Raw genomic sequence first — 21,417 nt, forward strand, 5'->3', positions numbered from 1 at the left:
GAAACCTTTGTCGTGCATTATCTGCCATCTGGTCGCGATCGACTGTATCGCATACTGCTTTGAAGTTAATTAAGATGCAATGCGGTGCCACCTTGGACCCTCGACCCGTGGTTAGAGTGGTTAGAGACAAGGTAACAAAACTCTTGAGGGGGTGATCAGACGAATTTTCATCAAAGATAGCCAACTCCTAGGATTCGCAGATGATTTTGATTTTCTTCGATTCCCGTTGCAGTTTCTGTTATTTTGTCTTGTTGTTCCTCTTGGTTTTCATTAATTTTTTTTCTAATTTCGTCTACCGTTTTCCGTGTTTTCTCTTCCCTTTTTACTTTTTTGGTGTCCAGTTCATTTTTTCCAGTTCTTTTTACCTCCTTTTTTTGTCGACTCTCTTCTTCACATGTTTCGTTTTTTCTCCTTTAGATGCCGTTTTTTTTCGTTTCTTTTACATTACATTTACATTTACATTATTTGGCTTTCATTGTTTTATCTGCCGTTTTAGCTTTTTTAGTCCATTTTTCCTTTCCATTTTGTTCCATCTTTCTCTTTTAAAATCCTGTTGTATCTCTTTTTCCAGTTTTCACCGTTTCATCTGTTAGTTCTCTTTTTCTCTCTCTCGGTAGTCTTCTTTTCCCTTTCGTTTTCTCTTGTTTTCTGTTCCATTTTCCCTCGTGTTTTTTTTTTTGTTTTCCCAACCTTTCTGTTCCATCTTCCCTCTATTTTTCCTCATTTTCCCTTCTTTGCTCTCTGTTTTTTTTTTGTTTTTGCTGCCCGCTGTTTCCTCTTTCTTTTCTTATCCTGTCCCGTTTATCGCACTTTTCAGTCCTGATTTTCTCTTCTTTGTTCCGTTTTTTGTCTTTCTTCATTTTCAGGCCGGTTTTCGTTTGCTCCGCTCTATCTATTTTTCTTTTCCGTTTTACCCCGTATGTCTTCCGTTTTCAAATTGCTCTTTTATCCCGTTTTTTCTCCTTTTCAGTCCAGTTTGTCGTCATTTTCTTTCTTGCTTTTCACGTTTTCTCAATGGTTTTGCTTTCTTTTCTCTCATTTTTCTTCTTTTGTCTTCCGTTCTCCCGATTTTTCTGTTCAGACGCCTCTTGTTTGCCTGTTACGGCTTTTCTTTCGTTTTTTTTTCACGACAGTTTTTCTTATTTTCCTCTTTCGCATTCCCTTCTTTTTATATTCCGTTTGCTCAGTTTTTGTTTCATTTTCTATCGTGATTGTTTCCGTTTTTATCTGTTCAGGATCAGCAGGAGACCAATTACTTCCATTCCATTAGAATCCATTAGGCAAACCGAAGTTTTCGGCCATAGCTCAAGACAATCAAGGAAAAAATATTTCGAAAAATTTCCGTGTAATTAATAGAAGTTAATTTTCCGACAGAGCTTGCTACATTTAGAATTGGAACAAACTTCTGCGCTTATTGTGGCGCTCTTGGTGGACGAATTTAAAAGCTCTTGGGGTCCACGTATCGGAAATTTTGTTAGCTTCACCTAAGTATTTTTGACATTCCGCAAAACGATTGTATTTTGTAAACAAACAACATAGACGCCGAAAGAAGGGATAAAATTGTGCAGTTATTTGGAAAATCCATTGTGGTCTGCATTTAGGCTAGCTAAACAGCTGAAATTACCGCGAAATACCGTATGGCGCGTTATCAAACGGTATAAGGAAACATTGATGACAATTCGGAAGCCGCAAGCTAATCATTGGAGTGGAACTGTCGACCGGAAACTGCGTGGTAAGATTTTGAAGACCATCAAGAGGAATCCCAATCTATCGGACCGTGATTCGATGCTGCCCATAGTACCGTGAGGAGAATTCGACTCCGGGAAGGAATCAAGTCCTATCGAGCTAGCAAACAGCCAAATCGAACCATAAAACAGAATAGGGTGGCAAAAATCCGTGCTCGAAAAATTGCATGAAAAATAACAACGTATTTATTAAAAGCGATTTTGAATTTGAATTGTCCTGCTTATCAAGATTTTGTCGTTAAACTGCAAAATTCGTCGGGTTTCATTGAATCTGTTTGTTGGTTATAGGGTTATGGTATTCAAATACCATTAAAATGCGAAAATGTTTTGTGATACAGCTATGAAGCGCCATATTGCAGCTTGTCAAAAAGGCGCACTGAAAATTAGGTGATAAGTCCTATAAATTCTCCTTCATGTCACTGCATGTTTGTGTATTTTTCATGGCATATAAAAGAAGCTAACAAGTCCTATAACAATAACTTTTAGCTTAAACTCGAAAACAATCAATAAATAAAACGGAAACAACACGTTGTCAAATTACCAAAAAAAAGTTGACGTTAATGCCCAACCCCGCCAATTGGCGGGGTCAGTTTCTTGATAAAAATCGACCAGTTCCCAAATTTTTTATAGCAATTTCTCTTTTTTACCTTGAAGTATAACTTATCATCTAGTCGCCAATAATTTTTTTGTTCATTTATTCCCCGAAATAAGCAATTTACAGCAATAATTCTCTGTTTTCTGGCATTTTTCAAGTTTTGCACTACTTATCTGTTTCTAGTTACCGTAACAAAACAAACAAATCACTCGAATAGTTAGATTAGACTATAATGAGAAGGTATGGGTGGAAATCAACATGAAACGAATAAGCATAGTAGATTTACAACGATTTTCCTGAAGCCCGCCAATTTGCAGGGTTGGGAACTAGAGGGTTAATGCTCCGTAATTCGTTCTAGTAATTGATTTGTACTGAATCAAATATAAACACTAAATTTGCAATAACACGTCAATTATACAATGAAAACTCAATAAAATACATTGAAATAAGAAAGCAAACAAGCTTGTCTTGTTCATAAACCCAGACACCTCACATCTCAGTGAATCAATATCTGGACACTTTTGAATCGTTTTCCGGACTGGCAAAACTTTCTTATATTTTGTCTAAGAAATGTATGCCTGTAAGTAAACAACTTATCACTTGTAAAATGTAGTATTAAATTATCATCTCTATACATTTTTTACTTTTAATACCACTTTTGTCGTCATTAAATCATACGATTTTAGTTAAGTGCTACACTGATCCACTTACCTAAAGCATAGTATATAGTTCCAAGCGAAGTGAAAATCGAAGCAAGTGAAAAAGCGTGTCTTTTCGCTCGCGGGAAATAAAGACTGTGGATCTCTTCATAATTTCATGAGCTTTCGGTTTACAGTTCATGTGAAGTGAATTGAAGGGTTTACAGATCGAGCGAAGTGAAAATAAATTTAAGGCCAATGCGATATTTACAAGTGGGGCAATGGCGCTGCAGTAATTAAGTGTAGCGCAAAACATTATCAATACGTTTTTGGAACCGAAAAACCAGTAATAACGGTTAGGCGTGACGTCCAATTCTACAAAAAATCCGCATTGCTCGTTGCGGTATGTTTTTGGAGTCATGAAGTTTTTTTTGCCAATATTAATAAATATTTTCCTTTTCCACACCTCTACACACTCATTGGCTTGAAACGTCAAGTTTCCGCTAGCTGCAGCCTCGTTCACGAGCGTAGGCGCGCGCGAAAGAAAAGTACCCAAGTGAAAAAGATGTCATCCACACTCTTTAATTTCGGTGGATCACGTTTGTTTACAGTTCCGAGTGAAGTGAAATGCAGCTTTTGCGCTAGTGAAAAAGTTGAACGTTTTGTATGGGATTTTCACTTCGCTCGGAACTCTATACAGTAACCAGAGAACGAAATGAATTAAATACTTCTACATTAAATGCCTTAACCCTCTAACGGGTAAGACCGTCTGTAGACGGCCTTTACTTTTGGAGCTCCAGAGCCGCATACTAAATTTGTTTTTAATTGGCAATATGCAAAATGTGTTCAGAACAGATTTCTTGACATTTTGATACTAATATTATAACATTCTGACCATGCACTCAAAAGTTATCATCATTCAAAAACAAAAATTTAGAAAAATTCCGAAAATGATTATTGCGCGAATATTCCCTTTTGTACTTTTGAAGGAAAAGGACATCTAGAACAAAATGATTGACCTAAAAAGTTTTTCTATGAGTAAATTTTATGCATTATTTTAATTTTGTAAATTTCAATTGAAAAAATATCTGGGCAGAGCGTCAGACATGAAAAAAGAAAAAGAGAAATTGGACTTTTTCTTATCTGGTGCTCCTCCAGATAATTATTTTTGCATGAAAATCAGAACTTAAGGTTTTTTTGTATGTACTTTCATGATAAAATAGTCATTAGCTTGATCGCATCGTTTTTACGGTGCTGCCCGTTAGAGGGTTAAATTATGACGGTAGCTGTCAAGCAGCGAAAAGCATATCGGTTTTATTGCCGCAATCAATTGTTCTAGATGTCCTTTTCCTTCAAAAGTAAAAAAGGGAGTATTCGCGCATTAATTATTTTCAGAGTTTTTCGGAATTTTTGTTTTTGAAAAATGATAACTTTTGAATGCATGATCAGAATGCTATGATATTAGTATCAAAATGTCAAGAAATCTGTTTTGGACACATTTTGCATATTGCCAATTAAAAACAAATTTCGTATGCGGCTCTGGAGCTCCAAAAGCGAAGGCCGTCTCTAGGCGGTATTACCCGTTAGAGGGTTAATGAAGCTTTTCGCTACAAATTAGCTTGTCATTAGCTTGATCGCATCGTTTATACGGTGTTGCCCGTTAGAGGGTTAAAGCATACAGCTTGCTCTGATAAAACCGCTAAAGCAGTCCGGCAGTTTTATTAATTTTAAAATACGTCCGTGAGCAGAAAAGTTGCAGTTTTACTGTCAGATCTTCGTTATTTTTGCTACCAACGGGGTGGTAGCTCCATGTCGCCATACTCAAGATAAAACTTGTACTTTCTACAACAATACAATTTTCTGTACACCAGTCTTTCAAATTCTACTTTGCTGATACGCTGTAGCCAAAAGAGCAAAAAAAAACTAAATGAAGCCTGGTCCAAATTCAAATCGCAAAACCCAGCATATACTGGGTGAGTAGTAATAAATGTCAGTGTTTAATGTATTTGATTAAAAATGTGTTAATCAAAGATGTGTCATATTTCACATTTTTCGTTTAGAGTGTATTCAAATGCTTGCAAGTTTATTTTGAACTAGCTGACCCGACAAACTTCGTATTGCCGCAAATTAACCTGTGTTGTACATAAATCACGAATCTCGGATGATCTTTGTCACAATCTCGAGTTTTGCAAGCCCCCCAGTGGGCGGCGCTTCTGACGGCGGGTCACCGGCAACACTCGCGACCGTCTCGTCCTGAATGATCTAGTGTTACTATAGATAGTTTTTGTGGTCTTGTATTGACTATGGACTATGTTTTATGGAAGAGTCTCGAATTTCTCGAGTTCGATTAGTTTTTGAGTTTCGCAAAAAATTCTGTTTTATTTGTATGAGAGTCCATATCCCCCTACCACAGGGGTGAGAGGTCTCTAACTATCGTAAAATAAATTCAAGACTCCAAAATCTCCCACATGCCAAATTTGGTTCCATTTGCTTGATTAGTTCTCAAGTTATAAGGAAATTTGAATTTCATTTGTATGGGAGCTCCCCTCTTAAAAGGGGAAGGGGTCGTAATTCACCATAGGAAAAATTTCTGCCATCTAAAACTCCCACATGCCAAATTTGTTTCCATTTGATTGATTAGTTCTCGAGATAAGAGGAAATTTGCATTTCATTTGTATGGAAGCCCACCCTCTTAAAGGGGAGATGGGCCATAACTCGCTTTCTAAAGAAGAGAGGGGTCTCAATTCACCATAGAAAAAAACCTTGCGTCCAGAACCACTTACATGTCAAATTTGGTTCCATTTGCTTGATTAGTTCTCGAGTTATGAGGAAATTTGTTTTTCATTTGTATGGGAGCCCCCCCCCCCCCCTCTCTTAAAGTGGGGATATCCATAGAAAATATACCATAGAAAATATTCTTGCCCCCAAAAACACCCACATGATAAATTTGGTTCCATTTGCTTGATTAGTTCTAGAGTTATGAGGAAATTTGTATTTCATTTGTGTAGAAGCACCCCCTCTTAAAGTTGGGAGGGGTCCTAATTCACCATAGAAAATATTTTTGCCTCCAGAAACCTCCACATGCCAAATTTGGTTCCAGTTGCTTGATTAGTTCTCGAGTTAAGAGGAAATTTGTATTTCGTTTGTATAGGAGCCCCCCTATGGGAGGGGTCCTAATTCACCATAGAAAATATTCTTGCCCTCGAAAACTTTCACATGCCAAATTTGGTTTCATTTGCTTGATTAATTCTCGAGTTATGAGGAAATTTGCGTTTCATTTGTATAGGAGCCCCCCTTCCTAAAGTGGGGAGCGGTCCTAATTCATCATATAAAAAAATCTTGCGTCCAAAACCACTTACATGTCAAATTTGGTTCCATTTGCTTGATTAGTTCTCGAGTTATGAGGAAATTTGTTTTTCATTTGTATAGGAGCCCCCCCCCCCCTCTTAAAGTGGGGAAATCCATAGAAAATATACCATAGAAAATATTCTTGCCTACAAAAACACCCACATGATAAATTTGGTTCCATTTGCTTGATTAGTTCTAGAGTTATGAGGAAATTTGTATTTCGTTTGTATGAGAGCCCCCCCTCTTAAAAAGGTAAGGGGTCCTAATTCATCATAGAAAAAATGGTTGCCTCCAAAAACACCCACATGCCAAATATGGTTCCATTTGCTTGATTAGTTCTCGAATTATGAGGAAATTTGTATTTCATTTGCGTAGAAGCACCCCCTCTTAAATTTGGGAGGGGTCCTAATTCACCATAGAAAATATTTTTGCCTCCAGAAACCTCCACATGCCAAATTTGGTTCTATTTGCTTAATTAGTTCTCGAGTTATGAGAAAATTTGTATTTCATTTGTATAGGAGCCCCCCCTCCTAAAGTGGGTAGGGGTCCCAATTCATCATAGAAAAAATTTTTGTCTCCAAATACACCCACGTGCCAAATTTGGTTCCATTTGCTTGATTAGTTCTCGAGTTATGAGGAAATTTGTATTTCGTTTGTATAGGAGCCCCCCTCTTAAAGTTGGGAGGGGTCCTAATTCACCATAGAAAATATTCTTGCCCTCGAAAACTTTCACATGCCAAATTTGGTTTCATTTGCTTGATTAGTTCTCGAATTATGAGGAAATTTGTATTTCATTTGTATAGGAGCCCCCCTCCTAAAGTGAGGAGGAGTCCCAGTTCATCATAGAAAAAATTTTTGTCTCCAAAAACACCCACGTGTCAAATTTGGTTCCATTTGCTTGATTAGTTCTCGAGTTATGAGGAAATTTGTATTTCGTTTGTATAGGAGCCCCCCTCTTAAAGCGGGGAGGGGTTCTAATTCACCATAGAAAATATTCTTGCCCTCGAAAACTTTCACATGCCAAATTTGGTTCCATTTGCTAGATTAATTCTCGAATTATACGGAAATTTGCATTTCATTTGTATAGGAGCCCCCCTTCCTAAAGTGGGGAGGGGTCCCAATTCATCATAGAAAAAAATGTTGTCTCCAAAAACACCCACATGCCAAATTTGGTTCCATTTGCTTAATTACTTCTCGAGTTATGAGGAAAATTGTGTTTCTTTGGTACAGGAGCCCCCCCTCTTAAAGTGGGGAGGGGTCGTAATTTACTATAGAAAATATTCTTGCCATCGAAAACCTTCACATGCCAAATTTGGTTCCATTTGCTTGATTAGTTGTCGAGTTATGCAGAAATTTGTGTGTCATTTGTATGGGAGCCCCCCCTCTTAGTGGGGGGAGGGGTTTCTAACCATCACTAAAACCTTTCCTGGCCCCAAAAAACCTCTACATGCATACTTTCATGCCGATTGGTCCAGTAGTTTTCGATTCTATAAGGAACATACGGACAGACAGACAGACCGACAGACAGACAGACAGACAGACAGACAGACAGACAGACAGAAATCCTTCTTTAAAGGTATAGATAGATTTCCATTTGTTTAAGATTCGTTGTAATCGTTGACGCAAAAAGGGAACTTGTGATAAGCCTGTTTTTGAAAATTTTTCGGCCGTGTAACATTTTAAAGACATTGAAGTCACTCGGAATAAACGAACGTTTAATCTTTCGTTCCATCAAGTGATACAAAGAAACCGGTTCTTGAAAAGTACTCCCCAAACCTGGCCGTAAAAGCACTGTACGGACATCGGAAACCAAAATGTTCCTGCTGCAGATCACCACAACTAACAAAATGTTCGGATGCATGCGGCACATCTTTGTGATACTCCTCGGGATAAACTGGTTGTTTAAAGGATCCGGAATGCTTCCAGGGTAATGGTATGGGGATGTCTTTCCAAAAATTGAAGCTTCCATTGCTGTTCATTGAACCTAGTGTTAAAATTGACACTAAATAATACATCGATAAAGTTTAGAAGAATCATTTGCTTTCCATCGTCAACAAACTGACAGTTATTACACACACCCTGCCACTATGAGCCAGAAATTAAAATTTCGGGACAAAAATATTTGCAGTTAAACGGCATGTCTCAGCTCAATGTGATCTTTGGCAACTTTTTGAATAAAAAATCGATACATATTTTGAAGTGGTCGTCCAATATTTAAGCGTTACTTAAACAACAATTTAAGTAATAACTTTTCAATAAACTTTTTTTCACCTTTTTGGTTTCAAAATATTAACCGTATGTGTTCGACAAAAAAAACGCCTTTAAGTGCTCGACAAGCGTACCCGGGTACCCACAAATTGAAACGCCTGTAACTTTGGCAATTTTTTATCGATTCGGACACTTTTACCACCTAAAGATTCAGAAACTAATCCACTTCCAATGTGGTTACAACAGAGCCGGAAGTGATTCATCTGGTTCCCGGAAAACCGGCATTCCAAGGATGTGTTCCGGAATTAAAGCACTTTTTATATTTTTGGATGTAATTATTGTAATATGGGTGTCCAAAGTTCTTTAAATTACTCCGAAAGGTGATTCTTCATTGTTTTAAAACAATATAACCATATATCCTAGGAATGGCCATTCTACGACCAGTACCCGTGGTCCCCCACCTCCTGTGACCATAAAACTGTTTGGTTTACAACACTGGCAATATGGGTGTCTAAATTCATGAAAATACTCCAGATGGTCAATTTTCATTGTTTTGATTCTATCTGATGATTTTGCCACGGCATGGCCTTTCCGGAACATATGCCCGCAGGGCTTCACAGTTGTCCAAAACCAAAAATACGTGCGCATTAGAGTTTTGAGTGGGAAAACTTGATTTTAGATTTATGGAACCTTTGGGAGAGTTTCTTGGTATTAAAAGTTCTATCGTCTGGTGAAATTCAAATTTTGAATAATCCCCCTAAAATGGACATAAAAAATTTATTTTTCTTCAGCTTCAATATAATACATTGATGAGTTCTGCAAAGTTTTAGAGCATATTATTACAAGAAATTTTGTTGAATACAGTAATCTTCGATCTCTTCAGCGAAGATAGAAATTCCGCGAAGATAGGATTATTCAAAATTTGAATTTCACCAGACGATAGAACTTTTAATACCAAGAAACTCTCCCAAAGGTTCCATAAACCTAAAATCAAGTTTTCCCACTCAAAACTCTAATGCGCACATATTTTTGGTTTTGGACAACTGTGAAGCCCTACGGGAATATGTTCCGAAATATGTTAAAGTAACACCTAAATATTGGACGACCCTTTCAGAAGATGCATCATTTTTCCATTCAAAAAGTTGCCGAAGACCACATTGAGCTGAGACATGCCGTTTAACCGCAAATATATTTGTCCCGAAATTTCAATTTCTGGCCCATAGTGCCTGCATCGTCAAAACTTTCAAGGCCACCAAAAGTTCTCTATAAAGCAAATGCATTCTATTATTGCGATTCCTTTTGTAAAAACAAAAAGTGTGGTATTTTGTCTAGTAAAAATAGATTAAGCTATCCTTACACTAGTACACCCCTTAGTAGAAGTCGATTGACACCAGTTAACATCTTCGTATCTTATATATTTACATTCTAGAACAATTTTACGTTTACCCTACCAGGTTTTTCGCCTAAAATACCACAAAATATAACATTCACTTTTTCCTCACGCTAAACCGCACCCAATCATCTCTGACTGCCATTTTCGTGTTTCTATTCCAAATAATTCTGCAGCCCCAACCGGCAAACCGGTAACGACGATCGCCCACAACACGTCTGCCACGTCGATATACGTTTCGTGGAAACCGCCGCCACCCGAGACGATACTCGGCGAATTCCTGGGCTACCGGATAACCTACCGTACGCGCGACAAGACCGACCCGGAGGACGACGCCAAGGAGATCTACATTCGCGACAGCACCGTGGAGGTAGGTGTTCGTGTGCATGCGCTTGCGAAAATGTGCGGTTGTGTGGTTAGAATACCGACAAGCATGTGGAAAATTTCCCAAAGGGTAGGTTAATCGAAGCGTTTCCCCAGGGCTAAATATTGATGAGCTCCGGTCGCTATCAGTTCGGTTCGGCACAGCAACGTATAGCTACCGTAGTTCCGTTGTTTCGTCGGTGAAACCGAAGATGGAAGAAAGCTTTCCCAGGACCCAGTTACATCGAGCTTGCTTGCTGCTGGCGTTGGTTGGTGGACGGTATGTGCATTTCGAGTGTCGGCAGCCGAAGGGGCTTTCCGGTGTCCAACCACAAACCCCCCGACGAATGAAGACGAATGCTAATGCATCTGCTTGTTTATCTTTCCGGTTGAGTGGAACACTTGAAACAATCACAGATGACGTCTGCTAATGTAGGTCATAAATAAACATATCCTTATCCGTTGGTTATCTGTTTCTCAGCATTGTCGGAGAAAATGTACTAAACTGTGCTCCGCTGTGGGTAGTAAATTTTGAGTAATTAAACTGAGTAAACAGCATTCGCTTTCGGTTGTTTACACCGGTCAACGAGGAAAACCTCCCAGCTGAACGTGAATATGTTACAGAAACACTTAACAGAAATGGAAGGTTGCCATTTTTAAACAATGTTCATGTTTTCGGAGAACTTTCTGAGCGCTCGGTTCTATGAATTGAAAAGCAATCACACGTTCCTTCCTTGCTGCCTTGCATTCACCTATAGGTGCCTTGTTGGGCAGTTTGACGATTTCGTGGTTATAAACCATTACTAAGCAGACGTACTAAGAATTCTACAAAACAAGTGAGTGGCAGTTCTTTAATAACTTGCACAACAGGACAGTTAATAGTTCTACTGGTACAATCCTAATATGCACTTGGAATGATGCCAAAGCACTGTACTTCGGTGAAGGCAATCTATTTTGATTTACAACTTAATTTCTAACTTAAACCGCTGCTGTTTTACCGAAATCAAGGACATAATTTTTTGTTTCTGGTTTAACATTACTGTTAACGTAATCTCAATCGATGAATGAAGTAATTAATTTGAAAGCACTTTTTCCGCAAATTCTCTGGGCATAGATCGTGTACCGAGACGAAGGCAAATTTGTACTATACCGACCTTTTTCAAGGAGCAAATTTTTTCAATATTGATTCGAAGTCAGTGAGCAAAATTTCTCGAAAACGAACGAACCGATCCACTTCAAATTTTAACACAAGTTTTCTAAGATCATTTTCTAGTAATTAATCGACGAATATTCCTCACCCACTTGGTAGTTTTCAATTTATGGACAATTAACGAGCAAAATTTATGCCAGAAATCGATTATTTGTGATTGAGAAACCGCCATTTTGTAAAATATAATAATATTTCGCTAATTCCTTTGCCTTGGACCAAGAATTATCCGCGATTTCCGGATCACGCTCACATCCTCCGGGAAGTTTCTTGATAACTGCGTTTGGATTTAAAGAATAAATAATCCCTTTAGCTCTGAATCAAGATCGTAGAGTTTGTTCAGAATTCTCGAGTTTGGATAAAGTTTTATTTAATAGATCTGGGGAAAAGCTTTTGGAATCGTGCCTTTAAATTTAAGTTTGTAGTTTTGAATAACTTCTCGCAACGTGATTTTTAAATGCCAAAAAAAGGACACATCTAATGGCTGACACAGATGTGTACTATTTGGAGGGAGTAGCACGAAACTAATATTGTGCTCTTGTCAGGCTTCAATTACTGCCAACGACAAGTAGCTGCTTAAATTATCACCGATCAATACCTTTGGTTTATTTCTCTCAGAACGATCATTATTTTTGAAGTACTTCAAAGCTATCTTGAAAAACCACTGCTCGAACAAATTATTATCGAACCAACCAGATGAGAAACATCCATAAACGGACCTCCCAGCGTCCAGGAATCGTACATGTTCTCGACTTGGATGAATCCATGATTCGTTCAACGCGCTTGGCGCCTCGTTGAGTTATTACTTTTGGTACGTCCAGGATCACCGCATAAATTTAAATGTTTCATCGTAATTTACAATAAGATCGGGGAAATGTTTTGGACAATAGACTGCAAATTGTTAAAATATTTACTTATTACTTCCGGTGAGACGCCTGCTCTGGATCAGTTTATGTTTTCACATAATCTCAGGCTTAGCTCCGTATGTCGTTTCAAAAAGGATGAACTCCTGGATGAGATGGGGATGAGATAATTTTTCACAATCCGTCGAACGTCTGTACGAGTAAACGGCATTCCCCATTCAGCAACAAGAAGAATCCCTTCTGACAATCTACTTTCCTCTTGCTTGGAAAGCACAGTTGATGTTCCGTATTTCTCCCGTATTCCGATAGTATTCCTCCCAAGCAACAGTTTGAGTTTGATTGCACTTTTATTGCGGTATTTCTGACCAATATTGGTCACCAGAACCGTCATAAGTATGTAATAAAACCATCATTGTTACTTGGGCTTTTGTCATGTTTCGACTAATTGTTGCTGGGCATAGATTATATTTCCGGGCGATTTCTCTCAGGGACGATTTTTCTTCTTGGCTTCTTCAACAGCCATTATTAGTACCTCCCGGTAAAAATTGACATATTTCGGACTTCCCGGAGGCGCCTTATATTTTCTTGGCATTGTTTCAGTAGGGTAGTCGCGCAGCTAAGCACATTGTAATTTCTTTTTTCTTGTTTATTGAGGTATATGCTTCAATTAACGCTTGTGTGATATAAATTTATCTAACACAAGGCATTTGTCACAAGGCAAGACAAATGCATTTGTTGAACGAGAAGCTTTATTAAGACAAAAATGAATTTTCCGATTCAATTATATTGTGTCAATAGTTGCGCTAATGTTCCCTTAAGTTTGGTGTTCCTTTAATTGTGTTTTTCCGTATACATTGCTAGGTTGCTAAGTGAAAAAACATTGTAGCGCAACTATAGAAATGAGCGCCTATATTTGTGCGCTCCAATTGCGCCTATAGTTGTGTTAGATTTTAGAAAATCGGCATTTTAGCAAATAATGCTTTAATTTTAAAAGGTGTAGTCTAACTACCAATACTCATGAGAACTTGTTTTATAAAATGAACATAATTGTTTTATTTATAATGTTACGGTGGCGAAAATATGCATTAATAATGAATTAGAGCGCAACTATTGGTACTACCACAACTATTGGATCAACTACCCTATTGCTAAAAACGAATAGAAATGATAGCTTGCCTCGTGGAATCAATATTACACAGCTTTCTACATTTATTAGCTGTTGCATGTTGCCCCGTCGAAGTAAGGGTAAACGGGGTAACAACGCCCGCCGGGGTAAAGCCGCCCACCATGGTTTTACATGGCCTTGCTCAAATTGGTGTTAAATGTTGATGACAGTCATATTACTGAATGCGTACGCAATATTTTACAATATCTTGTACAGCAATATCGTATAAACTATCGGAGAAATAAATAAAAACAGATTTTTCTTATAATCGTTTCGTTTTTTATAACTTTGTTCCCACAGAACTTAGGGTTTATTTTATTCAAAACGTTAAAACTTTTAGTAAATCCAACCCATATCGCACCTCTGATCCTGTCTTCATCCGACAGTACCTAAATTAGGTAACTGTTCATGCAGTTTTGTTGAAATAAATAGTGAAATGTATAAATCGGTCATTTGGGGGTAAAACCGCCCACAACGAACGGCGCACGACCGTCGTTCATAATGCTAGTGCGATAAGGAGATCTTTAAAATAATTGCATAGTTTGGACCAAAGAATCTCAGATTTACATAAAATAATGTAAATGTGCTTAACTTATAGCTGGTAGACTGTTTGAAAAAATATAATTCGCCAATTTTCCCTGCGGGCGCTATGGACATTTCTTTGTTTTCTCGGATATAGCTTTTTTCAATAATTCCTCCCTCTTGGAACAAATATCATGGAATAAATATTTTTTTAATGAAAATATGGCAAATTTTCGTAGCAATGCAAAAATAATATGTATCTGGTTTATCAATCAGAACAATTTGAAATGTCAATAAATGACTTACCGGATCAATTGCAGGAACTTTAATACCCATATTGTTATATTTTATCATAGATCCTCTCTAGTCCTTAAAGATTGACTCCAGGATACCTAACTCGATCCATCTTGTTGTCTAAGGAAACTACACGGTATCAATTTCAAGACTGTTGGTACCAATATTACTGATATTCTTCCAATACGAGTGGTTGCCGGACACTCTTTCGAAATTGCGAATCTCGGGGAACCATGTATTGTTGGATGTCAAACTGATTTAATTTGTTTAAATTAGATAAATTCACGAATCCAATGCCACCAGTTTCGTTCAAATTGGTTAAATATTGTTAAAGTTATACCCTATGGCGGTTTTACCCCGTTAGTGGGCGTGTTTCACCCCGCATGGAAAAAATACTCTTTTTTTTGGACGTGTTTTCAAATCGCAATAAAAAATAGAAAATCATTACAGATATTTATGTTTTTATTTTTTACATGTAGGTAACAGATCAATTGTTCATTTAAAGCAGATAAATTAGAAATTGAGCTACAACTTTTTTTACACAGGTGGTTTTGCTTAAGTGGGCGGTCTTGCCCCGCTTACCCTTACATGTTTTATAAATAACGTAGTAACAAGCAGGACAAACAAATATAATTATCGTGAACCAATTATTTTGTTTCCTCATTGTTTACTTAACTATAAAACATGCATGTTAGAATTCTCTTACCTGTATTGAACGTGCACGAAACAAACGTCTTACGGTTGAAAAAATCACTACAAATTTTATCCCGTGTTCAGAGATTTTTTTAAACGCACCAGAATAGCGAAAAATTAACACAACACCTGCAAGGCCTCCTTTGATCAATCAGCAACAAGTGTCGGTAATTGACTTTTATTGAATTTGAAATGCCAGATCATAAAATACAATATATTCAACCGGTGTAGGCTTGTTGCAAGTTACCCCGTTTGACGGTAAACTATCCAGCTTTTTACGAACCATAATGGCGGAAGCCATAATCCGTGTTCGTATTATTAGTAGAATCAATATATATAGAATGCCAGTGTCGCTGTTTTACTACGGGACTCATTGTGGTAAACATGATGCTAACAATCTGTATCAAGTCTGTGAATCGGGAACTTCATTGTCAAAGTTGCTCATTGTTATTTATCTGTTCTTTATCTGTGCGCTCGTTGGTGTTGTCATCAGTGCGCTCATCGCTGTGTTTTCATGCCAGTGAAATGTTTTTAAACTTTATTTTTCTTTTCGTCCGGATGAATTGAATCCCACAACTGCGCCCTTTTACACCGATTTTTTCAGAAATTTGCAGCAAGTGAAGTTTCCAATCACATTACTTGGCAGCCATATTTGAAATTTTAAACTGGTTGTCAAAGTTTGACAATGAGATTCCTTTTTGATGAATCTCAGGCACACACACATATGCATATATACTGTAAATACATTATCTGAACAAGTGTGATGTTTACCACGCGCACTGCAGCGACACTGGCATTCTATATATATTGATTATACTATATTATTCTGCTACATACAGCCTGTTGACATTTCTATTTACATCACACATTTTCTTTTCGCACGTTCCTTTAGTTTTGCCGTGAGAACGTGGGGAAAGAGGGGAAAGGAATGTGATGTTATTGTTACTGTTAAAATACTGTTCGAATATTACGAACGCGGATTATGCTGTCCGCCATTATAGCTCGTAAAAGTTGGATTCTGGGGCTGATTCTATGTACTTTTGTTTCATCTGAAACAAAACCAAAAATCAACATTTTTCTGCCATGAAGTTAATTTTTTTCGAATATTTTTACTTACCTTCGAGTAGATAAACATGTTTCTTTCAATGAAATATTCCAAACGATAAATTTTTCACATTAGCTAGGCCCCACGCTGAAGTTGTTTGCAGTAGGAATAATATCAACAATATCAAATTCCAAATTGCTGGATCCTCTCCTCCACTCTTTGATCTCCTCTGAACCTAACACATGCGAGCCCCAGCTAATCCAGCTTTTTACGAGCCATAATGGCGGACGTGTTCGTAATATTTGAACAGCATTGTTGACACTTCCCTAATACATCGCACGTTTTCTTTCGGCGCGTTCACGGTAAAACTAAAGGAATGCGTGGAAAGAAAAGTGCGACGTATTAGGGAAATGTCAAAAATGCCGGTCAAATATTACGAACACGTCCGCCATTATGGTTCATAAAAAGCTGGATATCATTATCGTTTAGTGACAAATCGCAATATTGTCCATATTCCGCAATCTAAAATCCGGACAACTGAAAACGTTACTCATAAACTGTATTTTATTTTTTTATTACAACTATTTCACATTTTGTCCCTTTTTATGCAGCGCCAAGCGGGCGATTGCTTGTCAAAAAGGCCTATTACTGAAATGTCAAAAATACTGTACAAATATTACGAACACCGATTATGATGTCCGCCACTACTTACTTACTTTACTTTTTTAGGTGACAATCCGCTGATCGAATCCATGCCGAATTCAGGAACCGTCTCCACAATACTCGGTCTTGGGCTGCCGCTCTCCAGTCGCCCCTAACACCCGCTGTTTTAGCAGCCTCGTCAACAGCACTCATCCAACAGGTACGGGGTCTGCCTCGAAGTCGTCGGCCTCTGTCGGGTTCTCTGCTAAATATTGTTTTCGCTGGTCTCTCATGCGGCATACTTGCTACGTGGCCAGCCCATTGTAGTTTGTCGTATTTTAATCGCTTCACAATACCCGCATCTTTGTATACTTGGTATAATTCATGATTCATGCGCCTGCGCCACACTCTTTCGTCTAATATGCCGCCAAGAATTGATCGCAGGATCCTACGCTCGAAAACGCCTAGAGCTCGTCGGTCGCTCTGTTTCAACGTCCACGCTTCGTGGCCGTAGAGTACCACCGGGAGAATTAGCGTCTTATAGAGCTCGAGTTTTCTAGGAGTTTTGTGCTACGGGACCTCAGATGGCTACGTAACCCGTAGTAGACCCTGTCGGTAGCCGCTATCCGCCTTTTTACTTCACGGCTCACATCATCGTTGTCCCATGTCACTTACATCACTCTCTACCAGCCACCATATACTTTGTTTTGGTACAATTTATGATAAACCCTATCCTCGCAGCTTCCTCCTTAAGATGCGTGTACGTTTCTTCCACAGATCTACGGTTAACACCGATGATGTCGATATCGTCCGCGAACCCTAGGAGCATATGAGATTTCGTGACGCCTGCCCTTCCAATAGCACCTTCCAATGCAATGTTGAACAGCAAATTCGATAGTCCGTCACCTTGCTTCAAACCATCTAATGTCACAAACATGGGCGATGTCTCTCCCGCTATCCTGACGCTTGATTTTGAACCATCAAGGGTAGCACGTATCAGCCTAATTAGTGTTGTTGGAAAACCATGTTCAAGCATAATCTGCCACAGCTCATTTCGTTTAACTGAATCGTACGCCGCCTTGAAGTCTATAAACAAATGGTGAGTCTGCAAGTTGAATTCCCGGAATTTATCGAGGATCTGTCGCAAGGTGAACATTTGGTCCGTCGTGGAGCGTCCCTCTCGAAAACCGCACTGGTATTCGCCAACACTGATTTCCTGCAACGGCCTCAGTCTAAGAAACAGGATTCGCTAGAGAATTTTGTATGCAGAATTGAGGAGAGTAATGCCTCGATAATTTCTGCATTCGAGTCGATGGACCTTTTTGTAAATAAGGCATATGAGACCTTCCAACCAGTCCGTACGTAATTCCTCCTCAGTTCATACCTTTAGTATAACCTGCTGGATTGCTCAATACAGCCGTTCGCTCCCGACTTTCAAAAGCTCGGCGGGGATGCGTCCTTTCCAGCTGCTGTACCGTTTTCAGCTCCCTCGCTGCTTTCCTAACCTCGTCCAAAGTTGGTGGATCCACAGCTTGTCCACCATCCTCAATCGTTATCCTGTTTCTATTGACAGCTCCATCTTGTTCACAATTCAACAATGCATCGAAATGTGGTTTCCAACGGCTAGCCACCTCCGATCTTTCGGTAATCAGATTCCCCTCCTTGTCGTTGCACATAACAAGAGTTGGCACGGTCCGATTCCTGATTCCGTTGATCGTATTAAAGAAGCTTCTCGTATCGTGCCTCTCGAAGTAATTCTCCACCTCCGCAAGAACACGATCCCCGTTTCTTACGACTATGAAGTCTCTTTTCGGCAGCTCTAGTATCTCGGTATCTCTCTCTGCTCTAGCGTGTCACAGTTGCAGCCAATGTGTGACTTCTGACTCGATTCTTCTCATCAGTCACTCGCTGCCACTCTGCGTCAAACCACTCACTGGAAGTGGCTGCAGCAGTAGTACCCAACACTTCCCGCGCTGTAGTACTGATCGCGTCGATGATGTGTCTCCACTGTTCATTCAGGTTCTCTCCGAGAAGTTCACACAACCGCACATCAGTCTTCCAAGAGTACTCTGCAGCAACTCCTTCCGCTACTAACCGCCGAATGTTCAGTCGTATCTTCCTCGTTGATTTTGATTTGGATACGTTGCTTACTACGAGATAGTGGTCCGAGACGACGTCTGGCCCCCAGAAGGATCGCACGTCTGCAACATCAACAAAGTGCCGGCCATCACCCAGAACATGGTCGATCTGAGAGCCTCTGCATTAGGGTGTTTCCAGGTGCAAAATGGGTACTACAGATAACCATTCGTCTGGCTGCAGCGAAGTTGATTAGCCTCAGGCCATTGTCGTTTGTGGTAGGATGGAGGCTTTCTCTACCAATGACGGGACGAAAGAATTCCTCACGTCCGACCCGCGCCCTTGTATCCTCGATGACTATCTTTATGTCACGTCTTGGGCACTCTCCATATGTCCTATCGAGAAGATCATAGAACGCCTCTTTCACGTCATCGGGTTTGTCGTTCGTCGGTGTGAACACATTTATTAGACTGCAGTTAAAGAATTTACCCTTAATTCTCATAATGCATAGACGGTCATTGATGGGCCTCCACCTAATGACACGCTTCATTTGTTTTCCATGTAATACGAATCTGACTCCATGCTCTGCTTTATCACCATCACTGTAGTAGATGTGATACTTGAATGTCGTACCCGCAATAAACTCAGACTCATCGCACTTCCTGGATGGCTGCAACCTCGACCTTCATCTTGTGCAGTTCTCTTGCCAGGATACCCGCGCGTGCCGGTTCAAGTAGAGCCCTGACATTCCAAGTACCAAGTTTCCAATAATCGTTGTCCTTTTTCTTTTGCCTGGATGTCTGCCGTTACGGCTTGTAAAAAAAAGTTGGCTAGCCCCTCCTAGAAATAACCGCTACTTTCTTACCTGACTCATATTGGGATCTTGAAGCAAACACCGCGCTAGAATTGTTGCCGGAATGTTGTAAACAAACATGTTATTCACATAACTGTGTCGACAAAAGTAACTAAAACTTTAGGATTTCTGTGCAATTTTTTCCAATAATATCAAAATCGGCCCGGCAACCTTGAAAGAGCACTTCGTTTTTGAGTTGCGCGGTGAATAACTTTCAATGAAACTCACAATAATGAATCCTTTTTTCGCAATTCTAAAAATTCTTGTTTAATTTTGTGGAGTAAACATGTAATTTCTTGTGTTATATAACAAAAACTAAAGAAACGCGCGGAAAGTAAATGTGCGAAATGAAACAGAAATGTCAAAAAGGGCGTTCAAATGATACGAACATGGATTATGCCTTCTGACGGATTATGACTCATAAAAAGCTGGATTCGATCAACAAAACGAAAAACTACAGAAGTTTTCAGTTACTAGATCCTCCCTTGTATCCAGCTTTTTACGAGCCATAATGGCAGACGCGTTCGTATAATATTTGAACAGCATTTTTGACATTTCCCTAATACATCGCACGTTTTCTTTCCGTACATTCCTTTAGTTTTACCGTGAACGCGCGGAAATAAAACGTGCGATGGATTAGTGAAATGTCAAAGATGCCGTTCAAATATTACGAACCCGTCCGCCATTATGGCTCGTAAAAAGCTGGATATAACGCATATTCGTTATGAGTCAGGTAAAACAGTAGTTACGCCAATGGATTTTGGAGACTCTGGAAGAGTGTAGCGAAATGTTACAGATTTCACTAGTATGATTGCATTTGGAATGCAAACAAAATCCCGCAGATTCCATTAAAATTAGGTAAATCTTAAACATGCCACTGCCATGCTTACTGCGTGCAGATATGACCGTTGTAAATGAAAATTTTTGGCATATGAACAGAGAAACCGCATGAGAAAACTTACCACCGAGAGGACAAGACTTTCCACTTCCGACCCCATTCTAGCTAAGCCGTTGCGTCCGGCAGGTGCAGTTAGGTAAAAGTTACACTATCTGTAGAACTGAGTTGTGTGTGTATGCGTGCACCTTAGGACGAACTATCTTGGGCATATTCAAAGCGTAATTACCGCAGCAGATTGCTTTCACGAAGCTTTGCGGACTTGGAAGAGTTCCTACCTTTTGCCTGTGGTTGTTATCACCACTCCGCTTATGACACACTAATTACGACGTAACACGGCGGTAGTGATAGGTAAGCCTGAAACAAGCAGGGATTTGCTGCCGATGAAAGGGGATGGCGGATGGAGCAGAATGCGAAAGGATCCTACGTGCTGACGACCCTTTTCTCGACGTGCCGGCAAACTACGCGGTGAAAACTTTCCCCCACCTAGCCTGATGTATGTTTTTGTTTACAAAAGTTTCATGGCTTTTTTCCGGATTTGTTGCCACACTCTCCAGCACCTCCGGTTCAGCTGTTCACGCCGTTGTTTATGTTTGAAAAGTTTAACCGGCACACAGCAGTTGTTCATCACGAAACGGTGCCATTTGTGCTGAGCAGCAGCGGTGTGCTTCAAATTTATGAAGCCCAAGTACGAGAGTGGATTACTAACGATCGTCACAGTGTGTACACCGGTTGTGACTTTCATGCTATTTTGGGAAGACCTTGAATAAAACCTTACTTCACTGGTAACACATTTTGGAGGAAAAAAAATTTCAAGGGCAAAAAACGCATATTTTTAATTCTTCAACAAATATCCAGCTTTTTGCGAGCCATAA

The 21,417-nt window shown here is 39.3% G+C and overlaps 1 protein-coding gene across 1 annotated transcript in view; it reads left to right on the top strand.

Annotated features, from left to right (window-relative positions):
- Positions 1-21,417, top strand: part of LOC128745466 (tyrosine-protein phosphatase 99A-like) — a 199,996-nt gene that overhangs the window by 125,375 nt on the left and 53,204 nt on the right. The window contains exon 6 of the mRNA XM_053842542.1: positions 10,101-10,294. Coding sequence (XP_053698517.1) covers positions 10,101-10,294 — 194 coding nt within the window. The remainder of the gene's footprint in view (positions 1-10,100; positions 10,295-21,417) is intronic.

Source organism: Sabethes cyaneus, chromosome 1, assembly GCF_943734655.1.
Source record: "Sabethes cyaneus chromosome 1, idSabCyanKW18_F2, whole genome shotgun sequence".
Classification (NCBI taxonomy): domain Eukaryota; kingdom Metazoa; phylum Arthropoda; class Insecta; order Diptera; family Culicidae; genus Sabethes; species Sabethes cyaneus.